Source organism: Miscanthus floridulus, chromosome 7, assembly GCF_019320115.1.
Source record: "Miscanthus floridulus cultivar M001 chromosome 7, ASM1932011v1, whole genome shotgun sequence".
NCBI classification, from domain to species: domain Eukaryota; kingdom Viridiplantae; phylum Streptophyta; class Magnoliopsida; order Poales; family Poaceae; genus Miscanthus; species Miscanthus floridulus.
The window spans coordinates 52,587,318-52,607,155 of NC_089586.1; the positions used below are offsets into that span (position 1 = coordinate 52,587,318).

Here is a 19,838-nt window from a genome sequence, read left to right on the forward strand (position 1 = left end):
GGGGGGAGGATTCTGATTCGATCACTAGACACTCCATTCTATTCCATCTGCCTCCGCTCTACATCAAGAGTAAGGCAACCCGGAGAGGGGCACTGAGAGCCCCTCCTCCACCGCATCCTATCGTCTCCTTCCTCTCTAACAAGGGAGAGACTCTACCGGTGGTGAGGCAACCTTAGGATTAGCACCAAGCTAACCCCTACCAAACTTTCTTTCTTTACACTCTGTTATAACCCCCCAAATTTTGGGTGCTCTTAGTATAAGGATCATCAGCTATTGGATGTAGGGACCAAATTAGCCCGAACTAGGATAAACCATTGCATCTTCTCTACGTGATTCTTGTGTTCCTGAGTCCACCTGAGCCACAAGAGACCCCATACTCTAACACCGACTCGAACAACATACTTGTCGTGATTTCGACTCTACGACAACAGGCTAACTGTATGTATGGGTATCCTTTCTTGACATTCAACTCTGCTTTGAGCAACTTTAATAGATTTACTTTTCATTCACACTACTGCGTGCAGTCAAGGCTGGACATTGACAAGGCTCACCCACCAACACAAGAAGCTTGCTAGAATGTATTGTAGTCTGGGGTATGGCAGGCATGCTATAGGTTGAAGCAAACCTACTTCAATGCCGTCCCCGCTGATCAGATCCCTACGACTTCTTCTGTCCCGTCCATGACCAATGCACAGTGGTGTGAAATTTGTTGAGACTTGGTCTAGTGCTAAGAATAAGGTGTGTGTGAAACCATCAATTTCCTGTCTAGTCTTGCTATGGTCTACGTGTGCTGCAGTCTAACACAAATGAAGCTATAGAAAACATCTAAGATGAACAAGCAAAACCATGCAAAAGTGAAGTGCCACTAGTCTACAGGATCTCGCTCCTATGTTGTCCAGTTGTAAACATTTATAAGTGATGGTTGTGTTTATTTTGTTACTCTTGCCTTTGTATAAATATAAATAGAAACTCATGTGCAATGTGAACAGAAGGAGAACCAGAAGAAGGCCATAAAACACGATCAAGGACTTGATGAACAACAAGATGATCCAGGACTTGAACAACATGGTTGACTTGATGAAGATGTTAATGCTATGGAAGTCTTCAAGGACTTCTATACCAGTATGAAAAAGGGCATGAGTGATGCTGCAAGAGCAGCAGTTATAAGTACCCTCATTTGTTTTCCTTGAAATCTACTAAACCCATTGCCATAAAAAGAAGTAAACACAGAAGGAGCCTAATGTGGCAACATCATTTAATTATGTAGTTGCAATTTTACACCAATCAATATGGTACATGTACATTGTGCTTATGTAATCTCTATCGGTAGTAGGCTATAAAAGACATATGCATTGTTCTTATGTAATCTCTATCAACAGTAGGCTAAGGAAGCCGTATACATTATTTGTTATGAATTAATCTCTTGGGTTTTCAATTGAAGTCCTCTTCCACTATCTGTAACCTAATGTTTTACTAATTGAATTTCGCAGGAAGCTATGAAAACTATGCAAGCAGAACCTATTGCTGATGGGCAGCAACCAACGACTAGTGCTGATATTGTTTCTAAGGTCCTCTGCCTCTACGAGGGCAAGCCCCCTCCCAGGCAAGAAGGAAAACTCTCTTTTTTTAAATGCTGGTATCCTAAGAAGCTCTACTAGAGCAGAGACATCGGTAGAGATGATACTTCGGGAATAGCTTGTTGGTGAATAGAAAAGTACTGCTACCCTCGTCAAACTAGTGGATGAACTGAAGAGGAAGATAGAAGAGTCTGAAAGGAAGTTTGAGGAATTCAAGAAACAGCAACATGAGTACAATAAGCTCTATGAGCAAGTCATGCGTGTAAGCTCTCCTGATAATTAACTCTCGGTCTTCAACTCCTGTGGCTTGATGCGGTGAACATTTGTGGTCTATTATATGGACTCATGTGATAGTTTGTTGTGGTGAAACTTTGTTAGTGGCTTGCTGCTAACGTGTGAAATATTAATGGTTGGTATTTGATTGCCAGCTTGAATAATTATGGTGTCAGTTTGTGCAGTAGTGACGATCTCGAATTACTTTTCTGATGTAATTAGTCTTGCACGCAGTAGAACTAGGATAGGCCACGAGATCAAATAAAAATGTGACATGTGGACCAACCAGTGCATGACACGTGAATTGGCTAGGGCACGACATGTGGGCTATTAAAAATCTAACATGTGGAAGAAAATCGTCAAGTCATGTGGACGTATAAAAATACAATACGTGGACGGACAACATCGTGACGTGTGGTCAAATAAGAAACAGACACGTGGACCAATAAAAATACGACACGAGGTCCAATGAAGAAGTGACACATGATCCAACTGCAACACGACACGTGTGCTAGTAGAAACTGACATGTGGAACAATAAGGAACCGACACGTGGTCCAGTAAAAACCTAAAATGTGCAAGAATCAGAGATGGCCACGTTGTGCAATAAGAAGGTGACACATACATGAATCATCTCCAATGCAACCGGCTATAGCATGTATAAATGGAAAGCATCTCCAACGGAAGCACCCACTAGTGTGGTAGCCCCTTGTCACGCATGCCAAAACAGTTCTATGACGTTTTGTTTTCATCATAGGTCAAGCCACTTCTATGACGATTTGCGAAAATCGTCATAAAAGTTCAAGTATGACGCGACTTCTATGACGAACCGATTTTCTTCATAAATTCATCATAAAACTGAAATTATGACGAATTTGGCTCCTTCAGTGACAAAAGTTGATCGTCATAGAGGTGAATATTCCTAGTAGTGTCATCAGTAGTGCAGTGCATGAGTTCGGATGTGGAGAGGCTAATGGATCAGGGTGGAAGATCAGCTCACCGCACTGCTCTCCTTGAGGGGCTCGACTTCACGTGTTGTGTCTTGCCAGGCTCAGCCATGACTACTGTAGCTCACCGGGCATCACCCACGCGTCATGACACTCCACCGCTAGGGGAGCGCTCGACTGCTTAGGTGGTGAGGGTGAGAGGAGCTCGAAATAGGGGGCATTGATGAGGAGCTCATCGTGGTGCCTGCGTGGTGAATGTGAGAGGAGGATGGGGATGGCTGAGCTTATTGTGCCATTCACCTAGTGAGGATGAGAGGAGTTTGAAGAAGAGGTAGAGCAGGAGGCGGTGTCGGTGAAGACCAAGAAATGAGTGCATAAGAATTAATTAGGAAATGAGCGGTTATCCATGGGACAGATGGGCCTAGAGTCCATCCAATATTTTTAAGAGCGTCGGTCGCTCGGGTTAGAGCGTTTCCGATAAATAAAATCAAAAAAAGAAAGAAAATTAAAAACCCACGCACGCACCTAGAGCTACAAACCCACGCACGTCTGGACTCCCCAAACCCCGACCCAATCCGCAATCTTATCCTGTCGGTCGTTCTCTCTCTCGTTTGGCGCTCCTCCCTTAGCGCCCCCGTCCCAAACACCGACGGCCGCTCCCTCGGCGTTGTCCCCTTCAACTCCAGCACATCCATGAACTTGTATCAAAACTATGTTGTTTTTTAAAGACTTCTACTAGTACTCTGATGTGTTTATGTGATGACTAAACGTTCAAGACAATGTGTTGTAAAGTTAAACTATTTCTTTTAAATGTGATGTGAACTTGATATGGGTTGTGATGTACTTCTCCGCTGCAATGTTCTTGAATGAAAGTCGAATATTTAGTACACTATATGGATAGTGTACTGGGATGATCAATTAAGTTGATTTATCTAACTAGTGTAGTCAATGGAAGACTATCTAGTTAGGTTATCGACCTAAGAGGGAGATGATCCTGACATTTCTGCCCACTTTCCAATTCAGGAACGAGTGTTGGACTCAGAAGCGCAAATCGAGTTTCGCAACCACCACGAACAGACGGCATACACCTTCATCCAAGATAAGCCATATGAGCACACCTGTGCTTATGATCCGAACCTTATACCTAAAACCAGTATGGATGAGGACTTTGAACATGTCTTCAAAGCCATTGGTTGGAAAATTTCTGGTTCAGAGATGAGAGGGGTCGTAAGCTTACCAAATTTGTTTGCTCTTTGCTCTGTGTTCCTACTGGCATTACGTTCAGACTTTTCAGATAAGAATACTTTATTACTTGAAAAGAATTTAGGAAATTACTTGGCTTTAATGGAAGATGTAATGTTAGTTTGCAAGACTACCAGATGGGAGAGAGGGGAAGGACCAAGGTGGTGGTGTGGAGGAGGCCCTTGTCTAGTTTATGGCGTTCATCTAGCTAACAGTTAGTTGCATTTAGTTCGGAGAGCTAGCTGGGTCATTTTGAGCTATGAGTTAGGATATTAGTTGGTTAACGCAATCACAATTCCTTCATTCAAATTATAGTTCACTTTAATTTTGTCTTAAGTCAAATTTCTTTCAACCTTCAAGAAATTTATATAAACATCTACAATAACAAATTCTCTTGGAGTATGCTTTGAAAGTGCCATTATTTGATCTCGAGTCACAAATGTTTTCCACTGAGACACTAGCACACACTATCATCACATCATATCCTATGTTGTCATTCGCCGACTTAATCTGATCACCGGTGTGTGTTCACAAACTATATTTGATCATCAGGGGCTCTAGGGAACGCCAATCCAATTGAGATGCCTCAGTTTGATTCCAAACCCAGCATCTCAGGCATGTACCTTCTTTGGTGCTGAACAGAGTTAACCCACAAGTAAATGACCAAGCAATCATTAGTAGGAACTTGATAAATGAAAATTATGTTTTAAAAAACATAAGATTGCTCATAGAAATTGCACATATGTGAAGGCAAATGTGATTTTGGATTTTTTTTAAAAAAATCAATAGATCCCCAAAGTGTATGATCAGTGCGCAACCATGCTTCTTACTTGGGACGACCTTTATGGTGAAAAAGCACACTGCTATTACAATGTAACATAGTGTCAAATTGAAGCCTTTCAAGTAATGCCATTTGCCATCCTGCAAAGATACACTAAGATCATCATATATACACCTCTTGCCCAAAAGAAACATGTGAATTTAAAATAATATCAATTAGCTCCGCCTTTTCTCATATCTGTTTTAGCAATTCGTGCCATTACCTGAAGTGTAAAAGCAGTTGTAAATACTGTCATAACCAATGATCCAGTCTCAACAAGGTTCAAGTCAAGATCCATAGGGATGCCATTCACCCAGGACACAATTAGAATAACGGGCACCTTGTCATGATAAGCAAACTCCTTATCAGCTGAAATCGAAATTTTGTCATGTACCAGTTAGGCCATATCATCGGCTAAGTGGCCCATTTTGATTCCCATCTTTTGGAGGAATAGATATATTTTACCTTATCATTGAGACATAATTTTGAAGGAAGTTGAATAAAAAAAACTCTGGAACTGTAAATTCGCTAGATTTTGCTCTAGTTAGGGCCATTTTGTTTCCTGACAAGATTTGAATTCCTAATCTGATCGGTTGTCCAAGGTTAACCTACTGAACAAGAAAATTTTCTTAATTCTCACCACAAGCAGCAAAATTTGAGTAGCTGAGCCAAGAGCAATTCCCAGGGTGATGTCCTACAAGAAATACAATTTGTAGGGCTGTTTAACTCAGAAAAACAACAAAATTCTGTTAGGATACATCCTTACAATTTTGTTCTTAAAAGCAAATATTATAGCGCCTGTATGCTCTGCCGCATTTCCAACAACAGGAAGCAGGATAATGCTAATGAACCGGACTGAGATACCAAGTGCATCTGATGCTTCCTGGAAACAAAAAAAAATAGTGAAGCAGAAATAAAGCGGAAACAACTTAACAATGTTGATGTATATACCTCAATTGTAGTGATAACATAGTTAGAAAGCACAGCAATAACTACAGTCATCCCAATCAACCAGATCACTGTACTGGCAGATCCTATAACTGAATTGTTTGTAACTTCATCGTCACTGTTGCTGCTGCTGCTCTGTGAACTTTCCTGCAATTCAATTCTTGGACAAATCAGTAAACTGTGAGATGATGAGCCAATAGAATAATACCATTTCTTTTAAAATGGCAGAAAACTGCATCAATATTCGCCATATTCAAAACTTCAGAAAGTTTATGACCTATGTACCTATCTTATTTGCAATTTAACAAATCACCACATAACTAGAAAATTCTCTCATACTAACAGGAAAAGTTAGCGTGACCTTAAAATCAGAGAGATCATTGCTAGTAATAGTAAATGACTCTCAAATCTGACTCAAAATCATGACTACATAGTGCATATGAATTTCTAAAGTTCATTTTAGAATTCAAAACTTTACTATAAATTTATTTTTGCCTATACTACAATATAAAATCAAGTTGTTCATAGTGCTAACTACAGCATATTGAAATCGTAGTTATATTAAAGAAAATTGACCCCACTGGTCTCTGCGTTCTTTGACACCACTCCCAGCATCCTTAGTAAAGAAAGCATTATACCTCTTGCACAAAAAATTGACGATGAGTTTTTAGCTGGAAGACGAGACCTCCAAAGTAGGCAATGAGCATTACGATTGCACATAATCTTGATAACTCCAGAACTGAGCCTGTGCTATCTCCAGTGCTTGTTGTGTACTTGGACAATAGAGGTAAGACGTGGCAGAGCACACCCAGCATCAGAAGGCCTATGCTTACATCTGCTTGTCTCTGTTAATGGCCATAGAAGATTTTTGCATATGTTATTTTTCTAAAACTGTATTTCGAAGTTCTACTGGTAATACAATGGTACTGTTTAATTGCATCCGTACCCTGTCCAGCGGACCCTCCTTGCCTGTATTAGCAAGGCCACCGCAAAGGAGTGATGAACCAAGGACTAGGAGCAAATTAGATAATATGGAACCTAAAAGAGACCACTTTAGGATTTCCATCTTCTCTTTGTGCAGGGCAAACAGTGCAATAATTAGTTCAGGTACATTCCCACAAGTTGCGTTCAGAAGCCCGCCAGCTGTAATCAAAATTGTTCCAATTCACATAAAAGTGCGGAGTCAAAAAAAATGGTAAATGCAGTATTGAGAAGAAGCAAATGCTTGAACACAAGAATACTGGGATTTCTAAAGCAGTTGTAAATAAACTATAGCCGTTTCGTTTCATGCTTCCAAAGAGTAATCGAATGTGTTCCATTTACTTTTGAAAGCAGTACCTGTCACTATCAGTTCGCATTTACGCTAAAAAAAATTCAAAACAACGAACAAATATTGAAGATGCACAACTCAGTATGGACATCAGGTGTTATTGGGGCACGTTGTTAAAGCTTATGAAGGTATGCTGTGGCAGTTGCTATCCTATTGAGCATGCTACTTTAAGAGTCATTCAGTTTTGAGCAGTCAATATCTTAGCAGAGGAAATGATAATTTATTATTGTTTTCGTATTTCAGAGTGATGTTTTGGGGAGTGAAAATGCAGTAATAAAGAACCTAGCCACACATTTCTTCTATCCTTTTCTCAGTCACTAGCAATGCAGTCCATACACCGAAAAGAAGCCCAACTTTATTTTATCAGTTAAAAAAAAAGTAAATTTCTACTAAATATCGTAATGTAGTTCTTCTCATGTTATATTTAACATATACTATGATGTGTACAAGAATATTTTAGTTGAAGCTTTTGTTTTTCATAGTCTGTTAATCTGCACAAATTTCCTTCATATAATTTTTTTTTTTAAATAAGTTTCCTTCATATAATAAAGAGAGACATCATATAAAGATTACAGTAGATACCTGTTGGTCCTGCTGTATCGGCAATATGCCTGCAGAAACAGACATCAGGCCAAAGATAAGAAACCTAGCAGTCAACTGTCAATTCATGAAAAAAAGAATACAGAAACACAAAAGGAGTTGAGTGATTACTCGCTTAGGAAGCTCACACGTTCTGCGAGAGGAGCAAGGCCTATCAAGCTGAAAACGAACACCCATGCCTGCTAACACAATGTGTCACTACCGTCGCCGCAAAGCCAAGAACATTCAACAAGTTGAAGAGAAATATTAAATGAAAATAAAATAACCAGGGATTCAACTATGCTATGGAAGGTGCACATTTTTTCCACAGTAATTGCAATATAGGACGAGCTATGCTTGCCTCGCAGCTTTTCAATTCTAATCTCAAAACTACTAAAATCGTAGCAGAATTAATTAACCATGCAAACAGTATTAGAATAAACTTCTGTTTTTCTTGTGTGAACACAGCAAGGGAAGGCGGCGCTGAAAGGCTCTCTGCTGTGATACTGTAGCCGCTGCAGGTGCAGGCGTCGCACGGCTCACCTGCAGCACTGTAGCCACATGCAGAGGCCGACGCAGAATCAGCCTTGTATGTTATCTAGTTACTGTTACAGCATGTGCGCTGTACTAGGACTAGATGGATATAGTTCAAATTTGCCATCTCCCATACAGAACTTCGGCCAACGCTAGTGTCTTATACTGTGTGTCTTGTACCGGAGCATCATCGGCGGTCTGCGCTACCTAGTCCACAAGAGGCCGGACATTACGTTCGCCGTGGGCTACGTCAGTCGCTTCATGGAGGATCCCAAAGAGGATCACTGGACTGCGGTGAAGCGGCTACTGCGCTACGTCAAGGGGACGATGGATCAAGGGATCATCTTTCCCAAGACCGACGGGAGTAGGTTTCCAGCTCACTGTGTTCAACGATGCAGACATGGCGGGGGACATCGACGGACAACGGAGCACCTCTGGCGTGCTCGTCTTCCTCGGGTCGGCCCTAATTTCATGGTTGTCGATGAAACAGAAGGTGGTGGCGCTATCTATGTGCGAGGCAGAGTACGTAGCGGCGGCCACAGCGGCGTGCCAAGTTGTGTGGCTACGCCGGCTGCTGGGCGAGCTGACCGGCGTGGAGCTCACCCACCAGCACTGATGGTGGACAACCAGCCCGCCATCGCCCTCGCGAAGAATCTGGTTCTACACGATCGGAGCAAACACATCGACGTGAAGTTCCACTTCCTTAGGGACTGTGTCGATGGAGGGCAGATCGTCATCGAATTTGTCGAAACTGGTCGGCAACTCGCGGACATCCTCACCAAGCCGCTCGGACATCTTCGACTCACGGAGCTGAAGGAGATGATCGGCATGGAGGGGGTACAAGGGATAGCAGTAGGTTTTGGGGAAGAATTGTTAGAATAAACTACTGCTTTCCTTGTGTGAACACAGCAAGGGAAGGCGGCGCCGAAAGGCCCCCTGTTGTGATATTGTAGCCGCTGCAGGTGTAGACGCCGCACGACTCACCTGGAGCACTGTAGCCACATACAGAGACCGGCGCAGAGTCAGCCCTGTATGTTATCTAGTTACTGCTACAACATGTGCGCTGTGCTAGGACTAGATGGATAGAGTTTAGATTTGTCATCTCCCATACAGGGCTTCAGCCAACGTTGGTGTCTTGTACTGTGTGTGTATGCTATGTTCTCCCTTCTTCTTCTAGCTCTAGCCATAGTGTGTGGGGACAGACAACGCTTGTTCGTGATCGGCTTAGCTAGTGGGTGCTCGGCAACACTAGCGAGTGCTCGGCAAGACTAGTAAGTGGTTCACTCACCTGAGCCGGTGATCCTGTGAGCTAACAAACAGGCTAGGTCAATAGGTCATACTCAAAACATGCACGAAACCTATGCCATCCGTTGTAGTAAGTGCAGTTGATAATGCTACCGTGAGGGCACCCATCCCAGCTTGTCCGCGCTGGACGCGCCATTCTGGGCCTGCATGGCGATCAGCCCAATATCAATGTGCAGCCACCGCTACCCAACTCGCCTCACTCGCACACACCCGCATCCACGCACCCCGTCCCTCGCTTCCTCCTCCATTCTGCGGCTCACGACCCACGCATTAACCGAGCCGAAAGAACCGGAACCGAAATCGAAAGAACCGGAACTGAAAAAATTTGTTCCTTATTCAGTTCCAAATTTTGAGGAACCAAAATAACTGAGAAAATTTCGGTTCCTCTCGGATAAGCAAATTGACCGAAAGAACCGAAATTCATGAATTGTACTTCACTTACTAGTATTTTGTAAGGCAATGTTTGATTTTTGTGTGACGTCTCATACTGAATTGCTATGTATTTGTGTTACTATATTGCTATTGTTCCCTTATCAAATATTAGTATCTAAATTAGAGGTGATGTTGTCTAAATTTGCTTTAAAACCTGCATATTTTTTTGTTGCATTAACCTTTGGTGAAAAAATTCGGTAAGTTCGGTTAGAACTGGAACCGAACCGAAATAACCGGAACCGAAATACTCGGTTCCTAAAATTTTTTGGAACAGATCGGTTCCCATTTTTCAGGAACCGAATTTCATCAATAACCGAGGGAACCGAACCAAACCTAACCGAGAACCGAACACCCACCCTGACACGTGGCCATGACCGCCTCCCTGGCCGGCGATGGCGCGCTACCCCACCTCGATGTCCTCCCCCCCCCCCCCCCCCCTGGCGACCTCCTCCCCCATTCTGCCACTCGACGTGGAAGAAGTGGCCGCACCACGGCAGCGCACGAGCCTTCTCCCTAGGCTCGAGCTCCGCGAGGCAGACCGTGCTGTCCCTGTCGTTCCCCGCGCCCGCGTCGACCACTACCACCGGTATCGCGACGAGCACCACGGAGTCGAGGCCGCGAGGCGAAGGCGCCCCCGCGTAGTCTCCGTCACAATCACGGCAGTCCTCGTCGCCACCACCGGCGATGGCCAGGCTCCAGAGCAGCCGCCACTAACCGCCGCCGCCGACCCTCGGCAGCCCGAATCAACCGGCGCAGCCTTTCCTCCCCTATGTTACATATATATGTTTCAAGTGTTTTATTCGTTTCAGATGTATGTTGCATTTGTTTCATATGGATGTTGCTAAAGTAGATTGGGGATGTTGTACACGTTGCAATTATTTTAGGGCATGTTGCAAGCATATGTTTCGAGTGTTTCAGAGGTATGTTTCATCTGTGTTTTCCGGACGCATGTTGCAAGTGTGCTTATCTAGATGTTGCATATGTTTTATTTGGATGTTGCATATGGTTGCAATGGTTTTCAAGTGTGTTCCAGGTGTTTTTCAAGTGTTTCAGAAGCATGTTTCAAGTGTTTCAACTACCTTCAGACGTATGTTGCAACTGTTGTATTTGACGTTTCAAAAGTAGATTGGGTGTTGCATCTCTCCCCGCACCTTCTGTTGTATCATCTCTCCCGGAGCCAGTAGGGCATCCATACGATGCTACGATCGGGTCCTTTCGAATCGAAGGTGCCGCGCGCCCTTCTCCTCTTATCGCTCGGGCGGCGTGGGCCCCACGTGCAGCGAGGATCGGGCATGGCGCTGCACAGCGTGGCAAGGGAAGTGCGCCTGAGATGGCAGCGCAGTGGCAGGATGGGGTGTGGAGGAGATAGGCCACGGATGGGGGACGTGTGAACGGCTGCACGCATGCTGGCACTGTTTCTGTACGCAGGTGCCTTTTTCGGAGGTGTGTCCGGACGTGTCCTGGCACCGGACATCCAGGCGCTAGGTGTAATAAAAGAATCTTTGGTGAAAGTTTCAGATGTTAAATTGCAGGTTGGAAGAAAACTAGCAGGCAAGCATGCCATGAGCTGGCCTTTTACATTGTCTTTTGCATCAAGTCGTGGCTTGCCTAGCATGTTCTTTTGACTAATCCTCACTACCCCAGTTTTCGACATCACTGCCGGTTCAAAACCCCCCTTCACTGCCATATTTTGAACCGGCAGTGATGCTCGCTGTTTAGAAAAACAAAAAAAGCAATCCAACAAGCATGCTGGCTGGAGCATGCTCGTTACCGCCGCTGTCGGCACCATGCTTGCTGGCTACCGCCACCACTACATCAAGCATTTCATCCAAGAAAAAAATTCATACATCACAAACAAAGGACGAATTCAACACATTAGAAAAACTCATCCACAAATCGATTCGTGCATCGCAGACGAAGGAGAAGGGTTCATCACATCACAAATCAACCCATCCCCAAATCAATTTGTACATCACAGACAAAAGGAGCAGGGTTCAACACAAACAAAATAACTCATCTACAAATTGATTCACACAACATAGAGGGAGGGGAGGGGAGGCCAGGAGGGGGAGATTGGGGATGCCGCCGGGCAGGCCAAGTTGCTCCAACGCCAGATCTGAGACCGCGCTTCCGGTCACCGCCCCTATGACGACAGATCTGAGGAGACACAGTGTGTGAGAGAGAGAGGAGAGAGCACCGGAAAGGGAGATTGCCGAGGAGAGAAGAGCGAGAAAAGACAAAACACCATGAGTCGTGCCGGCGTCGGGGTGGATTCGCGATGAGCCGAGCCCGCGCTGGGGTGGCTTCGTGCCCGCACGTCACTATCGCGGCCTCCATGGGTCCGCACTGCATGCTCAAGCACCTCCAATGGAGATGGCTGAGCGTCCTCCATCTTCACTCGAATGGCGCCGCAGCGGAGGTGATGGGGAAGAGCAGGAGCAGGCATGGGGGCTTGGCGCCGCTCCTCGGGGACAGGTGGAGGAAGAAGCCCCTCTCCGGCGTGGCTCTCCGCGGCGACCGGAGCACGAGCAGGACCGGCATGGCCCTTCGTGGTGATCGGAGCACGAGTAGGATCTAGTGTGGCCCTCCGCGGCGGCTGGAGCACGAGCAGGATCCCATGCGTGGCCCTCCGCGGCGGCCGGAGGATGAGCGGGATCCAGCGTGGCCCTCCGCGACGACCGAAGCACGGGATTCGACGGAGTGGAGGCGGGTGTGGTGTGGAGGGGTGGGGAGATCTAGGGAGGAGGAGATAGCATGTCGTCCGGCTTGAGAGTTGGGAGGGAGTTGGGAGGAGCAGATAGAGTTGGGAGTTGGGAGGCGTGCGGAGTTAACTGGGATAGATAAAATTTTCGGATCCAGGAGTATGCATCAGTGTCGGTTTGGTAATTCAACCGACAGTAAATAAACATTACTGCCGGTTTGTATTAACTGCCGTTTTGTATTAACAACCGGCAGTGATGTGGTTCTTTAATGTCGGTTTTAGCCCAGACTCAATTATTTTCTTGTTTTCAAGCTCGGAAGCGTGCATCACTGTCGGTTCTCACAAATCCGACAGTAATGAGGCTGACAGTGATGTCCAAATCTGTAGTAGTGCATGTGACCGCACTTGCAAGCTACTTAAACCACACATTTATTTATTCTATATTAAATCCCCGTGTGTGGCGTCGCTGGTGTGCCTCCAATTTCTTCGGATGTCTAGTTATCTTTCATATCTCAACATTTTGGATGAAAATGACAGGAAAGTTCTATAGACAGATATGTTGAAGTTAAAAGGATTTACATTAGATGAAATTACGTATACCAAATTAATCTTTTCAGGATAAAATGGCAACACCGATATACCATGGAAAATAGTAGCTCTAGGGCCTCTTTAAGCGCAGGAACGCCTAATAGCAAATGATTGAATTTTGATGGTAGTACCAAATAGGCAGATACTATTTGGTACCCAGCCATCTGACCCACCTATCACCTGTTCCTTCCTGTCCCTCTTGCGTTTGGCCACCCCCACTCCTTTCGCTCGTCGTCACCTTAGCAGCGGCCGAAATCCCGATGTTGCAAGGAAGGTGGTGTTTTAATGGAAGCGGCTTGGCACGGATCCAGTGTTGTCATGGCCAGATCCGTTGTCTAGGCACGCAGCGCGCGGATCCGTCTCTTTGTCGCTGTTTTCGAGACGATCGTGTGGTGCTAGAAGAAAATGGCGGTCGCATGGAGGCGTGATGCAGAGGTGGCAGCAGGGCCACGTGCGTCACACACGAGGGGAGCATGGAAGATGCCTAAGGCGTTGTTTAGTTTTAAAAAAGTTTTCCCAAAAAATGCTACAGTAGCCATCACATCGAATCTTGTGATACATGCATGGAGCATTAAATGTAGACGAAAAAAAACTAATTGCACAGTTTGGTTGGAAATCGCGAGACGAACGTTTTGAGCCTAATTAGTCTATGATTGAATACTAATTGTCAAATAAAAACGAAAGTGCTACAGTAGTCAAATTCCCAAATTTCACCCAACTAAACGCAGCCTAAAGTTTGAGGCTCGGCCATATGGGCGTCATGGAGGCTATGCTGGGTTACACGGTGGTGATGGCACGAAGGCCGCGCTATGTGGCTGCGAGGTGACACGAGGGGTGCACCGGATCTAGCCAAAGGCAGTCCATGGAGGTGGAGCTGAGATCAGTTAGGGCTGTCTGGGTCGGGCTCTACACTGCTAAAAAAAATCTTTTATGAGGCGTTTTCAAAATGGCCTCGGAGACAGACGGCCTAGTTGCCCACCTCGGTAATTCGAAGCAGGTAGTTGGGCCAACAACCGCCTCGGTTAATCAATAACCGAGACGAACACTGTAATATAGCCGCCTCGGTTAATATTGCTTAACCGAGACGGTTGCCCTAACGAAACCGCTTCGGTTAAAAGCGAGGCGGTCACCTAAAAACAACCGCCTCGGTTAAAACAGCTCGCCCCTTCCTCTATCTCTGGCAGGCCGCGGGCACGGCGCGCGTGCCCTAGTGAGCGCGCAGCGCGGCTCCCTCCCTCCCAGGAGCGTGGCGGGCAGCGCGGCCCACACTGGCGGCGGTGGCGCGTGGGCATCTAGGGCGCGGATCTCCGACGGCCACGCCTCTCCTCCGACCATGGCACGACGACCCTCCCTCTCCTCCGAGCACGGCGCCCCCTCCCTGTCCCCCGTGCGTCGGCCACCAGATCTAGCCTCCAACCGGCCATCGGAGGCGGCGGAGCGCAGATCCAGTCACCAGCAGCGGTGGGGGCGCGGATCTAGCCACCACCGAGCGGATCCGGCCATTGGCGGCTGCAGGCGCTTGGATTCGGCCACCACCGAGCGGATAAGGCCAACGGCGGCTGCGGGGGTGTGGATCCGACCACGGGCAACGGCGGCGTGCGGGACCGGGCTCGGTGGGCTACTAGGCTTGGTGGGCTTTTTTATTTCGTGAAATTATTTACGGAGGCAGGCTACTTAACTCAACCGCCTCCATTAATAACATTAACCGAGGCGGATGGCCAACCGCCTCGGTTAAGGCCACGATTAACCGTGACCTTTCGACCGAGGCGGTTAGAAAAACCGCCTCGGTTAATGCTTTTTACCCGTCACGGTTAAGTTTTTCTGTAGTAGTGCCAGGCACCCCGTTGGGTTAGCTAGTGGCTAACGCCAAGTGGTAGCTATGGTGCCCTTGTCTGTCCCTTTGGGCAACATCGACAACAGTAAGCTACCAAGGGCCACAGTTTGGTGCAGACATTGCAGTGTTCGTGAGCTGCGCTTGTACGTAGCGTCAATGCGTCATGGATGGAAGGCTAACTGAAAACCTTGGCATAGCGCACCTTGATGCGGCAAGTGTGGATAGAAGGCTAAGGGCTTAAGGCTTGTCCAGTATAACCGAAGCCAATACTAGCGATGTTCGTGGGCGCCACACTCCCTGTTCAGTGTGTTATTAAGGTGCCCACCCTTCCACTTTGCAGGATTCTTCGGGTAAAAGTCTTGACCATATTCCCTAGAGGAGCAATAGCAACGCTCTTGAAGCCGCATCGGTTTCGGAGGTCATGTTCACCGACCGCCTCTTGGCACGATGATTTTCTATCAGGCTTTTATCTTTTGGTGTTGTTGTGTCGTACATCACAGAGATGCCCTTTCTTGAAAGAATGGATATAGTGAAGTCGAGGTTGCTGTGTTGTGGAGTTTGGCATGGCTCTTTGCAACGATGATGTTTAGCAATCTCTTTTGGGCGGTGTTTGTTTTCCCTATAGGTGTATGTTGTGACTTTGAGGTTTAGGCTTTGGTCCTTTGCAAGAAGTCGGAGCTGAAAATCTTGGCATAGCACACCTTGATGCAGCAAGTGTGGATGAAGGTCTAAGGACTTAAGGCTTGGCCGGTGTGACCGAAGCCAATGATAGCGATGTTCATGAGCATTGCACTCCCTATTCGGTGCGTTATTGAGGTGCTCTCCCTTCCACTTTTGCAGGATTCTTTGGGTGAAATCCCTATACATATTCCCTGGATGAGCGACGGTGATGCTCCCAATGATGCATCGGTTTCGGAGGTCTTGTTCACCGACCGCCTCTTGGCACTCTTGCTGATTTTCGATGAGTCTTTATCTTGTTGGTGTTGTTGTGTAGTACTTTCTTGAAAGAATGAATATGGTGAAGTCGAGGTTGCTATGTTGTGAAGTTTGGCATAGCTCTTTGCAACGATGATGTTTAGCTATCTCTTTTGGGTGTGTTAGTTTTCCCTATAGGTGTATGTCGTGACTTTGAGGCTTAGAATTTGATCCTTTCCAAGAAGTTGGAGCTGAGAATATATCTTGGCATAGCACACCTTTGATGTGGCAAGTGTGGATTGAAGGCTAAGGACTTAAGGCTTGGCCGGTGTGACCTAATAGCGTTGTTCGTGAGCGCCGCACTCCCTATTTGTTGTGTTACATGAGGTGTCCTCCCTTCCACTTTGCAGGATTCTTCGAGTGAAAGTCCTCTTCATATTCCCTAGATGAGCAACGGAGACGCTCCCGATGCTGCATCGGTTTCAGAGGTCTTGTTCACCAACCGACTCTTGGCACTCTTGCTGATTTTCGGCGAGGCTTTATTTTTTTTGGTGTTCATGTTGCACAGGGATGCTTGACTTTATTGAAAGAATGTTTATGGTGAAGTCGAGGTTACTGTAGTGTAGAGTTTGGCATAGCTCTTTGCAATGATGATGTTTAGCAATCTCTTTTGGGCGGTGTTAGTTTTTCCTATATGTGTATGTTGTGACTTAAGGCTTAGGCTTTGGTCCAGGTCGGAGGTGCTCGGCTATGTTTTGGAGCTCCGCAACGATAATCTGTGGCAGGCTACTTTGTTTTAGGCTGGCCAGTTCAGCTATACTGTTGATGTTAGGGATTTTTTTTTGCTGGTTATTCTTTAATTAAGATGTAACGTTTCTAGGTCTAATTTTTCTTATAAGCTAAATCAACTATTTTCTACTCTAATTAAAAGACAGAATTAAAAGACAGAGCTCGTGTGTTCAGAAAAAAAAAACCATAGTTAGCATGGAAATCCACCGAGCTATCAAATGATCAGCAAGGATCCACAGCTCTACTACTTTCCAGAGACCCAGTATTGGTGATAAACTGACAGGGACGACACGACGGCGAATGGCTTATCTGCCCGATGTGCCCGTGGATCACCTTTTTTCAGTGCCCGTCCTAGTCATCTCTTGAATAAATCTTTCTTCGCAAAGCTAAGCCTGTGGCCATCACGAACTCACGATTGATTGACAGGTTGTCCCAGCTACTCCCTATATAACCAACAAGTCAACAATAACAACAAACGCTTGCCTACGTGCCCCGTTTAATTTGTTGTACCAAAAGCCTTGATCAGTCGGCCAGGCAAAAACACTTTCTTGGCCCTCCACGGCCACATGAGCCGCTTGAAGTATCTCTAGTTGTCGTCATAAGCGCAGTTACATAATGTCCACATGCAAAAATCTAGTTGAAAATTGTGGGACTATGTTGGTGCACAAATTGATTCCAGTGAAGTGCATGCATATGTTTTACCAAAAATTAAATACCTAAAAACACGTTCGTATCTTTCTAGATAAAGATAGATTTTATTTTGGTAAATTTACATCTAGACAATCTTTAATAATGTCAGAATTGTTTGTTGGGCAATCTTCATGTAATGGTACTCCCTCCATTCCAAAAGAATGCCGTTACACTAGTTTCTTCCTAAGTTCAACCATCTTAGATTTGACTAAGTTTATAGAAAAAAATACCAATATTGTTATAACTAAATAAGTGTAATTAGATTTATCACAAAATATAGTTTCACTATGTACCTATTATTTTATGATATGCTCCTTCCGTTTCAAATTATAAAACGTTTTGGCTTTTCTAGATATATGGCTTTTGCTATATACTTAGATATGTCTAGATCCAAAGTAAAGGTAATGTATCTAGAAAAGTCAAAACGTCTTATAATTTATAACGGATGAAGTAGTAGATAGAATAGCATCCATTAGCAAAAAAAAAACAGAAAATACATGTGTAGTCTATAAATTCCTTACGTCAATAGAAGATTCCAATACCAAAGGTGTCTAGTAGTAAATTTACCCCCAAAAAAATTGAATCAAAATTTACCCAAAAAATTACTAGACCCCTTTGTTTTCAAGTTCAAACTCCATTTATTAGATTGCTTAATTAACTACTCTTCTTTTCTTTTACAAAGGGCGCTTTCTTTAGAGCTTGTTCGGATACTACTACTAGAGTAGTTAAAATTAGCTTGGTCCATCTCAACAGAGGTCTAATAAGCCTCTAAGTAGTTGTTAGCTAACTCTAACTATTTGGGATTAATTTTTAGTCTCAAACTCTCAATAACTAGTAGCTACCCTAACAGATCTAAATATGGCCTTAGTCCCACGTAAGTTATGGAGACTTATATGGTAGGGTACACTGGTCGATCCATCGCCAGCTAATTTGGATTGATGCTGAAATGAACCACTCCCGTCTGCATCTCCTAGCTAGTTGCACATAAAGCAGTTTCGCACACGGCATTCGATCCCTTAACTGTCACCCTTGAGGGCCTCTATCCACGAAACAAGAATTTTTCTGGGACCCATAATAGTTCTGACTTATGCTCTGGTAGCATAGAGGCCGTTCGGCTGCCTGGTTCTGTCAAATCACTGTTTATGGCCTGTCAGAACAGTATTTTTCTCTCACAACAATCAGCTAGAACAGTATTTTTCAGTCCTGCCGAACAGGTCCATAGCATCTGTTGAGCCACGAGGTCGACTCTGTGTAGCCGTGCTTCGTGCCATCGTCGACGGTGACGGTGAGGCGCTTAAAGGCAAAAGAGAGGAATATGGCCGTCGGGGACACACACACGGCTGGCTCATCTCCAAGAGGAAACAACGTACCCGCGGACGACAACTAGATGTCACGTACTTTCCTAGCTAGCCTTAATTAGCCTGTTGCTTAATTAGAGCAGAAATCAAAGGACGCTAATTAGTAAGGAAATCGCCGGTAATGGTTTCTCGCTTATTAGCAAGAATCTAGGGGCTCTCACGAGGGATGATGATCGATGGTTTTTTGCTGTACCTACCCGGGCGAAGCGGAAGTGCTCGGCGGCGACGGCTAGCGGCACGGCGGAGAAGAGCGGGAACAGCTTCGTGCCCAGAAACACCTCCTGCAACTGCGCCGCCACGCGCCGCACGCCCTGCCGCACCGGCGAGCGCGTCGTCGGCATCATTTCGTGCTCCGCCGGGCGCCCCGACGACGTTGACGTCGCCGTCGTCTCCACGGCGGGAGCCTCCTCCTCCTTGGAGGCGGCGGCCAGCAGCCCGGTCTCTAGGAGGTCGCCTGCTGCACCTACGTCGCCGCTGTTGGGAGACGCCATGGTGCCCCAACGATCTCGGTACGTAACAGACCGAATTGAACGACTGGTTCGATCAGCACTTCCGCTGACGAATCTATAGGGGCCAAAAGTGGAGTGGCGAAGGAGGAGGCGGCCTGAGTAGGTGTGATGGGCTGCACGAAGCCACGGAGCACACGTATGTATACGGCTGAAAGCAGCTGAGACCTTTTTTTTTCGGAGATGCTAACCATCAACTGGTTGTTTTAGACCTCCAAAACAACCGGATTCTGGGCCCTTGGATGCAGACCCGACGGGCGCAATCGCCGGAACGACGTACGTACGTTCCTGGTGTCAGCACAAGTCCGAATTCTCTTTTGCTTTCCTGCGTGTTTACAGTAGTCTGCGAGTACTATTCATGCTCTGATGGACGATGATGACGCTGGACCTGGACGAACGAAGAAGCTTCCGGGCGGCTGCAACGCGGACTCGCAGAGTGCCGTTACGATCGAGCACCGCATCGGCTTTATC

The 19,838-nt window shown here is 45.8% G+C and overlaps 1 protein-coding gene across 4 annotated transcripts; it reads right to left on the bottom strand.

Annotated features, from left to right (window-relative positions):
• Positions 1-4,353: 4,353 nt before the first annotated feature.
• LOC136466995 (vacuolar cation/proton exchanger 1c-like) lies at positions 4,354-19,507 on the bottom strand. Of its 4 annotated transcripts, none has more exons than XM_066465550.1 (11): positions 19,059-19,507; positions 7,848-7,915; positions 7,719-7,750; positions 6,753-6,949; positions 6,445-6,651; positions 5,810-5,953; positions 5,625-5,741; positions 5,499-5,552; positions 5,082-5,198; positions 4,869-4,959; positions 4,354-4,672 (listed from the first exon to the last, which is right to left on the bottom strand). In XM_066465550.1, exons 1-11 carry the CDS (start codon positions 19,350-19,352, stop codon positions 4,650-4,652), a joined length of 1,344 nt encoding a protein of 447 aa, XP_066321647.1. In that variant the 5' UTR covers positions 19,353-19,507; the 3' UTR covers positions 4,354-4,649. The 4 variants fall into 4 exon arrangements, 2 of the variants coding, with proteins under 2 accessions (XP_066321647.1, XP_066321648.1); XM_066465551.1 differs by having other exon boundaries at positions 7,719-7,747; positions 19,059-19,505; XR_010761518.1 differs by lacking the exon at positions 4,354-4,672 and having other exon boundaries at positions 5,082-5,227.
• Positions 19,508-19,838: the final 331 nt, after the last annotated feature.